The sequence below is a fragment of the Cheilinus undulatus genome, linkage group 12, assembly GCF_018320785.1.
Source record: "Cheilinus undulatus linkage group 12, ASM1832078v1, whole genome shotgun sequence".
Classification (NCBI taxonomy): domain Eukaryota; kingdom Metazoa; phylum Chordata; class Actinopteri; order Labriformes; family Labridae; genus Cheilinus; species Cheilinus undulatus.
This window is the reverse complement of record NC_054876.1, coordinates 6530027-6539407: the sequence shown is the minus strand read 5'-3', so window position 1 is coordinate 6539407 and position 9381 is coordinate 6530027. Positions and strand designations below refer to the sequence as shown.

The 9381-nt window shown below is 40.5% G+C and overlaps 1 protein-coding gene across 3 annotated transcripts; it reads right to left on the bottom strand.

The window, feature by feature from the left end:
* Nucleotides 1–435: 435 nt before the first annotated feature.
* zgc:153990 (uncharacterized protein LOC768125 homolog) lies at nucleotides 436–9249 on the bottom strand. Of its 3 annotated transcripts, none has more exons than XM_041800670.1 (5): nucleotides 9130–9249; nucleotides 8215–8423; nucleotides 4184–4603; nucleotides 3991–4044; nucleotides 436–1487 (listed from the first exon to the last, which is right to left on the bottom strand). In XM_041800670.1, exons 2-5 carry the CDS (start codon nucleotides 8339–8341, stop codon nucleotides 1063–1065), a joined length of 1026 nt encoding a protein of 341 aa, XP_041656604.1. In that variant the 5' UTR covers nucleotides 8342–8423; nucleotides 9130–9249; the 3' UTR covers nucleotides 436–1062. The 3 variants fall into 3 exon arrangements, with proteins under 3 accessions (XP_041656604.1, XP_041656605.1, XP_041656607.1); XM_041800671.1 differs by having other exon boundaries at nucleotides 8215–8403; XM_041800673.1 differs by lacking the exon at nucleotides 9130–9249 and adding an exon at nucleotides 8527–8660.
* Nucleotides 9250–9381: the final 132 nt, after the last annotated feature.

Below are 9381 nucleotides of genomic sequence, written 5' to 3'. Positions count from 1 at the left end.
GTGGTAACTCTTGATCCACTGACTCCAGTCTCAGTCCAGTCCTTGTGAAGCTCCCCGAAGTTCTTGGATCTGCTTTGTTTGACAATCCTCTGTAGGCTGAGCTTATCCTTGTTGCTTGTGCACCTTTTCTAAACCACTCTTTTCTCTTCCAGTCAACTTTCCATGAATCTGCTTTGGTACAGCCTATGAGAACAGCTTGTCCTTTCAGCAGTGACCTTCTGTGGCTTACCCTTCTTGTTGAGTCAGCAGTCTTCCCCATGATTGTGGTTGTGTGGACTGAGCCAGAGTGAGAGAATGAAGGCTCAGGAAACCTTTGCAAATTGCATTTTTACATGATATTCTAATTTTTTGAGCTGCATTAGTAGTTAAAGTGGAACTTTTCTAATGTTTACTAAAATTTTAAAGAGTTCACATGAACTTGTGACATTTGTCTTGTTGTGTTGGGTTTATTCCATATCTCAAAGAATGATTCAAACTGTCATTTTCAAGCATTTAAGTTTGGAATTTAAAAAAACATGAGACAATCACAAAGTTTTCAGGTACAGATATTTTCAGGGTATCTAACATATCTAAGCTTTCACACATGGAGACTATTTAACGGCCGGGTGCTGAAATCCACTCACCATTACAGTACATGAGAAAATCTCCAGACTGATGCCACTACAACTTAAACAAGGACACACACATGGATTTAACTCACGTTTAAACTAAAAGGCTGCTTCTTTACAGGGCAAAAATAAACGCTTTTTCAACGTAGGCTAAGAATGTATTTCAAAAGAAGTGGTAGGAGTTGCACTTTCAGTAGTAAAAAAACACTTTGTGATCTTTCATATGACTAACGTAGGTAATTTTCTGTTTCATATGACCCCACAGACAGAAACTCCATCGATACAATGTATCTACAAATACATCTTTAAAATAAAACACAGGAAATCTGCAGAGTACTATCAAAAAGTACGGTAACCAGCAGTGGAGTCCAAAGGAACATGGAGGTTCCTGCACCTGAAGGCCATGAATGCAGTCAGTGATACAACTCAACGATATCTCTGCGTGACTCTGTTGCTATAACGCTGGCCGGCCATTCAGTTTGTCATGCATGAGCGCGATGGCTCCACCTGTGAAGTCTCTGAGAACCTGCACCGTCTCCCTCTGGAGCTGCAGCGACTCTCGCACAAACTCCTGCTGAGTCTCTGCCAGCTGCTGCACCGACTCAGACAGCAGCTCCAAGGAGCGGGACACCGTCTCCAGGAGGATGTTAGTGGCGTGCTGCTCCTGCAGACTCAGCGATGCATTATGCATCAGGCTTTCTCTTGTGTTCTGTGAGGATGGAGCTGCTGGAGGAAGAGTGGCTGTCGATGTTGAAGCTCCAGAAGATGTCTGAGGTTGTTTCTGGATGCCGTTATTTCCTTGGTGATCATCTGATGGTTTGGAAGGAAGCAAGTCGTCTCTTTGGTCGTCATCTGAGTCTCTGAATGCAGCTTCGGCATCTTAAGACAGAAAAAAACACACTTTAGTTTCATGGGGCTGAAAACCAAAACCATACTTTCCTTCCTGATATTTGAACTTTCTAATCAGCTAATTCTCTCACGTGATCATGAGCTGACTAGAAGAAACATCATAACAAATTTATTTCATCACAGGGAATATATTCCCTGCCAGCTGAAGTCCACATCTTTCTCGTGCCAATGTTATCCTCTCCTTTTTATCTTTCCCAATATGAGCTGGGAGACAAACATTCATGCTGTTGCCATGGCGATTTCAGAAGCTGTCTGCCTGTTAGTGCAGGCATAATCTAGAAAAAATCCCTGAAGTCGGGGAATCGCCTGCTGGCTCTGCCTTCACTGAGCGTGTGCAGTTGTACAACTAAAATATCAAACATGCCAGAAAGTCATCCAACCGATGGAAAGCAGATCGAGCAGTGGTTTACCTTCGTGCTCCATGTTCACTGCCAACAAATACAACTTAAAAAATGGTTGTGAGGCTAAAAATTGGCCTATAATCATGCAGCATGTGCCCCTTTTAATATGTATTGCTGTTGGTGTGCCTTTCTTGCTCTAGGCAGATCTACCTAAGGCAATAAATGTTTCACCTATTCATCAAACAACAGTTCAGTCCAGAAAACTGACTGAAAACTCTGCTTTTACTGCAAAATGGATATGTAGTATGAATGGGAGTTAATAACTATATACTGGGGTATTAAAAAACAACAATTATATTGCTTTTGGGGCAGCTTGGCTCGACTTGTTTGACTCGGCACAGCAGCCCAGCATGGGAGGGGATTTGCTTTTCCACCACAGCTCAGCTCCCCATTTGAGGGCGTGTCTAGAGCTGATGACGCAGTGTTTTCAGCCCTCCTCGATCTCTCTATACCGTCTGATCTTGTTGACTTAACATAGTTTTAAAGCAAAAATCAAACTGTGGACTGACAGCACTGCAAGCTGCTCTTTCACATTCTCTTGCTCTATTTCCGTGATCAATAATCAAACAATAATTCACACTTCTCATCAAAAGGAGAGAATCTTCCTGCATGTAAGTTAAAGAACAGTCTTCTGATTGTTGATTTGTGGGTCTCTAGAGAGCAGAAAAAAAACACAATCATATTTTTTGGATTCGGCAGTGAGAACTGCATGCTTTACCAGTGCCAGTTAATAAATTAAAGACCAAATCTGTCACGGGCCAAATGTTTCAAACATCCTCAGCATTTTATGTTTTTAAAAAGTCTAGAATTTATTTGTCTATAAGAAGGGGAAAGGATCAAACTTTTGTTATTAGCAAGTGCAGGAAAAGTTGTAATCCTGGATCTGCGCCTGGTCCTTCCTGATCTCCTCCCCACGTCTCCCGGGGGGTCAAAAATTACAAAAATACTGTCATTAAGAAGGTGCTGTGAGATGAGGGAATATCTACAATAAATTCCTCAAGAATATGTGTCTTTTTCCACCAGCAGCATCACTGACTAAGTGAAGATGCTTAAAAATAGATACCAGAACTATTAATGATGTTGGACTAGTTTGACGCATATACTGTAAACCGGTGTATATATCCTTGTGTGCCATGACCTGGCATGGCTGGCACTGTGGTACGGTCTTCTCTCAAGTTAAACTGATTAACATGGATGCTAGCTGTAATATGATCCATGGCAGCGTGAGTTTTAATTCTTCTTTTCCGGGTGTAGATTGGTGATGTGATGTGTTTATTAATATCTACAGGTGCTGCGTTCTGCAGAAGCCACACCGGGCTAAATTAAAACCATTGAGATATTTTTAATAAATGTAAACTTAGTTTTACCCCTGGATGTGAAATGTAGATGAAGTTATTCAGTGCTTGTTGGTTATTTTAGACACTAAATATTCTGTAATTTTTTCATAAGCTTCCTGTATGAAACTAATTTGCGGCTGGACAGAGTTCACTATTGACAACAAGGCTTTAATTTTAAAGTCCAATCTTTATCCATTTGAAAGCACACAGAATATTACGTCACATTCCCAGATCCTACATGATAATAGTTGATCCTCATTTCCCATATTACCTTTGGGAGGAAGTGAGGGAGGAGGTCAGAAAAGAGAGCGCCTGTGTGTTGTATATGAAGAGGAAAAAGAAAATTAATTTGATCCTCTGTCCTAACTTTGCTCATTTTTCTCAAGTGTAAAAACAATGATTCAACTATAGATCACTTCCATCCTGCATGTCGCCTCATAAACATCTGAGGTTTTTTTAAACTTGTAGCATTTTGGAAAAGGTATGAAAGAAGTGCCGTTAGAGGCACACGCTCTCCTCGCTGTTATTGCGCATGCACACCAGCAAGCCCTTAAATAATGTGTTTTTTTAAACACCTGAGAGCAATACTGTATATCCCGGTAAAATTTGGAGAGGGTGTAATGGTATTAAAAAATGAACACTGTCCAATCCAATCCTATAGTTTTACTTGGCAAAGAAGGCTCTGCTCAAAAGATCCTCCCTGGGTTAGTCAGCAGCATACTTTGACCAACTCACCTTCCGACCCCGGTACCTCATACTGCATGTCATAGGAAGTTTGTGACGAATCCCCTGCAACATTCAAAGCATTTATATTTAATTACTTACACAAAAGTTCTTTGTAGACAAAACAATCTTGCTAATGATTAGTCTGCAATAAACATGAATATACACTAAAAAATGAGGTAAAACTTTTGCTTTGAGAACTTACTTGTGCTGTAGGATGATGGCGGTGGCATGGATCCTATATCTAACCCTCCATTGGGAGAACTCTGCATTCCCATCATGTCCTCCTCCTCGATTTCTTCTTCCTCCTCTGCTAGATCATCATCATCTCCCAGTGGGCCAAAATCGGCTCTGCCCTGGTCATCGTCTTCCATTTCCAGAATCTGCAGCACTATCTTCTCTGTTGGGTTAAGGTCCCTGGAAAGGCGTGAGTTGAGGCCCCTGTGAGGAACTGTACCCGCCCGCATGGCGGCCACTTTCCGCTTGGTATCACACTTCAGATCGGACCATTTCTTGACAACCTCAATGACCTCCCGTTGGCACTCCCCGATCTCATTGATCCGTGCAGTGATCTCTGCCCATACTCGCTTTTTGGCATCTGTTGGCACACCTCGATTGAACTTACCTGCCAGGGAAAAGAAAGCATTAAAACTAAATTTTATGTGGCATTTTTAGGACCGAAGGTCATTTCTAGTAAATCCGTATGCACCCAAACCTCCTCATCTACGCGTTGTTTATTCTACCTCTGCAATTAACAAACTACAGTTGGATTAACCACTCATTTTCCAAAATACTGACATCTAACTAGAGATGCATGTTATTTGTGTATGTTATACATGTATTGCAAAATGTTTAAAATCATGATAATATCGAATCGTGATCCTGATATCATATTGTGGGGCCACAAATGGTTTTCACCCCTCATAAAAATGTGAGCCATTTAATGGAGCCAATACTTTACTGTTAAATAAATCATCTGGGAATATTGGCAGATATTAGCATTAACATGCTAACAATAGCATGCATCCCTACATTTAACTTGATGACAGGCATTGATCTCAAATGTTAGCCTTCTTACTACTTGACTATCTAATTAACTCCCTTATTAAACAAGCAAAAAGCCAGGTTTGCTGAGACATTTTTGTGAAGGGTTAAGATAAGATAAGACAAGACAGACTTTAATGTCCCCATAGGAAATCTGTCCTGGACTCTGTCCCACAGTTACAAAATCAATAAATACATACATAGAGATCATACAGCAGGAAATAACACATTTTTTTCTTAAGCGTACAATATCAAACCAACTGAATTCAGACCGGAAACTTCAGTCCTTAAGGATACTTTATAGTTGAAGGAGTTAGGATGAAAAAGAATCAAACTTTCTCTTTAATTTAAAAAAACATAACAACAACTGCCTATAAATGGTTTGGAAATACTGGCAGATATTACTGATAATACGTTAACAATAGCATGTATCCCTACATAAAACCTGCTGACAGGCATTGAGCCTATATGTAAGCCTTTTTAATACTTAACAATGTAATTAATTCCCTCTATCAAACACGTCTGCAGGTATTGCTTGGGCATTTTTGTGAATAGTTAGGAAATTTAAAAAAAAAAAAACAAAGCTTCTTCTCAAGCGTTTACTGGGCAGTGCCAATACCAGCATTTTTGATAAGAATTTACAACCCCAAATTCAAAAAAGCTTGGGTGCTGTGTAAAATGCCCATCTTTATTTCTGAGAGACTCTGCCACTCTAAAACACTTCTTTTATACCCAGTCATATTACTGTTCTGTTGCCAATTAACTTAATTAGTTGCAGAATGCTCCTCGTGCTGTTTTTCATTAGTAATACTTACTTTTCCAGCCTTTTTTGCCCCATCCTTACTTTTCTGAGAGGTGTTGCTGCCATCAAATTCCAAATAAGCTAATATTTTTCATGCATGGTAAAATATATCTGTTTCAACATCTGACAGGTTGTTTATGTTCTATTGTGAATAAAAAATGGTTTAAAAATCATTGCATTCTGTTTTTATCTTCATTTTACCCCAACTTTTTTGGAATTGGGGTTGATGCTGCAAACTTAGACCAGTGTTTTTTTTATTACTTCTTTTGGTGTAACACTCTAACAATGACAACAAAAACAGACAATTCACCATTTACTTTCTAAATCCCAGCTTTATATTGATATAATGGATAAACATCTGCTACTGATACAGCTAGGTGCATTCCCACATTACTTGTCAAAGTCTGATGTTTGTAGTAAGTATGTAATAATGTTAGTAATAATGGCTGTTACTGATGCTAAACCAATTCAATCTATGCATCCCAAAACTAGCTGCACTTCAGACCTAAAAGCAAAGTCCTTATATCACATTAAAGTTAAAGGAATGGGGATGAAAAAAGAAACAAACTTCAGCAGATCTGTTGGTTTTGATGAAAACTTCACTAGCCTGATACTTTGCCTTATATGGTTAAGTACTATGGTGCATTCATACACTATATGGACAAAAGTATTTGCACACTCCTGGTAATTACTGAAACCTGGTATTTCAATCAGACCCGCTGCCACTGGTGTATAAAATCAAACACCTAGCCATGCAGTCTCCATTTATAAACACTTATGATCCTAAATGTGTCGTTCTGAAGAGCTCAGTAACTTCAAGTGCGGTACTGTGATGGACGCTACTTTTGCAATAACACGGTTTGTGAAATTTCATCCCTGCTGCATATTCCACAGTCAACTGTAAGTGATATTGTTGGAAAGTGGAAGCATTCAGGAACAAAAGCAACTCAGCCACAAAGTGGCACACAGAGAGGTTTGATCTTCAACTAGCATCAATGCTATGCAGCGGGAGCTTCATGGAATGGGTTTCCATGGCCGAGCAGCTGCATACAAGCCTCAAATCACCATGTCCGATGCCAAACATGGAATGGAGTGATGTGGACTGTGGAGCAGTGGAAACGTGTTCTGTGGAGTGAAGGATCAGGCTTCTCTGTTTGGCAGTCAGATGGGTCAGTCTGGGTTTGGCAGATCCTAGGAGAGCATTACCTGCCTGACTGCACTGTGCCAACTGTGAAGTTTGGTGGAGAAGGGATAATGGTATGGGGCTGTTTTCAGGGTTTGCTCAAGTCCCCTTATCTCTAGTGAAGGCCAATTTAAATGCTTCAGCATACCAAGTCCCTTTGACAATTCTATGCTTGCAACATTGTGGCAATAGTTTGGGGAAGGCCCTTTTCTATTCCAACATGACTGTGCCCCAGTGCACCAAGTAAGGACTATAAAGACATGGGGTCAGATCCACTGATGAATAGTGTGGCTTTTTGCACATCCTTTTCTATAAATATGGCAAAAAAAACGATAGCATCTAACTAGATATGATACAGTTAATGATAACTGTGATAAATGTGTTTCCCAAGGTTACCATCTCTGCCATCATGGTGGTTGCGATCTTAACGCAAAGCCATTGATGTGCTACTTGGCCTGTGGCAGAACATGTGTTAAGTAGTTTAGGCTGGGCATTTTGGTGTCTGCATATCATCAATGCTAATGCTTTAGTGCAGCGGTTCTCAACTGGCGGGTCTGGACCCAAAAGTGGGTCGTGGAACTCTATTCAGTCGGCCATTAATGTGTACCTGGAAATAAAACTGTGTCAAAAGTGTCAACAAAACTCTTTTAAAACAAGCTTTTTATGCCTCTAATCTTTGAGTTGTGGCATGTTTTGCATTTTTGAGGCTCAAACTGGGATATTTTTCACTAAATAAACCTGACTGGTCAAAAAAAAAATCCATAATTTGGGTCCAAGCTTGTCACTGGGAAGTTGACGGTGGGTCCCGAGACTCAACTGAGCACCTTTGGGATGAACTGTAAGGAGGCAAACTGGTCCAGGATTATTACCTGACCTCACAAATGCTCGAGAATGAATGGGCACAAATTCTCACAGAAATGCATTTCAAAATCTGGTGGAAAGCCTTCAAAGAAGCGTGGAGGCTGTTATAGCTGCAAAAAGGGGGCAAACTCCAAATTAAAGTACATGCATTTGAATACACCGCATTACAGTCCCTGTTTAGTGTACTGGTCATGTGTCCTAATACTTTTGTCCATAAAGTGTACCAACATATACGACTGCTATATCGGCCAACATGTTCATACCTGCTGAAACTGATACTATGCTGATAATGTTTGTATGTCTCTTTAATGAATGAGTGTGACAAAGGTAACTTGCAGACACATACCGACAATAATCATTCGATGCTTCCTCACTTCATCCAGCAGTATGTGGACTTCACTGAAGGTGAACCGAGCTTTCCTTTTTTTGAAGCGGGTGCCACTGTCAGGGTGGTAGTATAATGGTGAAGACATCCTCCACAGTCAGTCAGTGCCCAGCTGCCTTATCTCTGCTGCGTCTCAACTTCTGCAGCTGGCTGTGAAGTGTGTCAAAGTCCTGATTACCAACAGGGTAAAAAAAAAAAAAAAAGCATATTAACTCTTAATATGAAACCTGCTCATGTGTAACTAATGCATTGTTACTTCGCTTTAATACTGGCCTCTCTGATTGGCAGAAAAGTTGAGTTGATCAGAGGTCCTGTGTACTGTTTTGATGCTGAAAAAGTCACTCACTCATTCAGGCTCAACAGCTGGGTAATTAACGTGTGTGCACGTCTTCATCATTAATTACTATTCCGAATAAGTAGCTGACACTACCCAACTCAACAAGGACTGCTCTTTCAAGGGTTTAGTAATCATAATATCTTAAAGTTGATGATTACAGCAGGGTTAACTTTGCGTGATAACAGTGTGCATGAAGTGAATGAACAATGGACGATGCTATGGTCCGTGCGCACACTCGGCAGCCTAGTTAGCTGTTAGCTTCCTGCAAAGCACAATAAACAGCCAAAACTGATTTCAACACATTCTTTTAAACCAGTAACGACTTCACTGATGTCCTTACACTTCGCACCCTGCAGTTAGCTTCAGTTAGCCTCAGTGTAACGTTATACAACATCACACGCCGTGTTAGCTGTCTGTACAGGAACGTTAGCTTTGCTATCACAGAGTCAGAAATGGCTAATGAAGCACTATTACTGCCCACGCTTGTGGCAAAAGGCGCATCATAATGGCTGATGAGGTGAATTGGATGATAAACATACCTCTAAGACAGAATAACCGGTGTCTGGTCGCGAAAGGTTGTGAGAAACTTCCTAAACGACAAATTAGCAACCGTCAAGCTAGCCTGTATGAAGCTAATGCTACACAAAAGATGTCCGGTGAGTAAGCTAGCTAACGGAGGCAGCGATCCAGAGAAATTTAGACAAATATATGCTCAGTGGAGGGGCTGTCTGTAATAATATTTCAGGGTTGGTTTAACGTGTATTTTTTGTTTTAAAACGTACGATTATTCT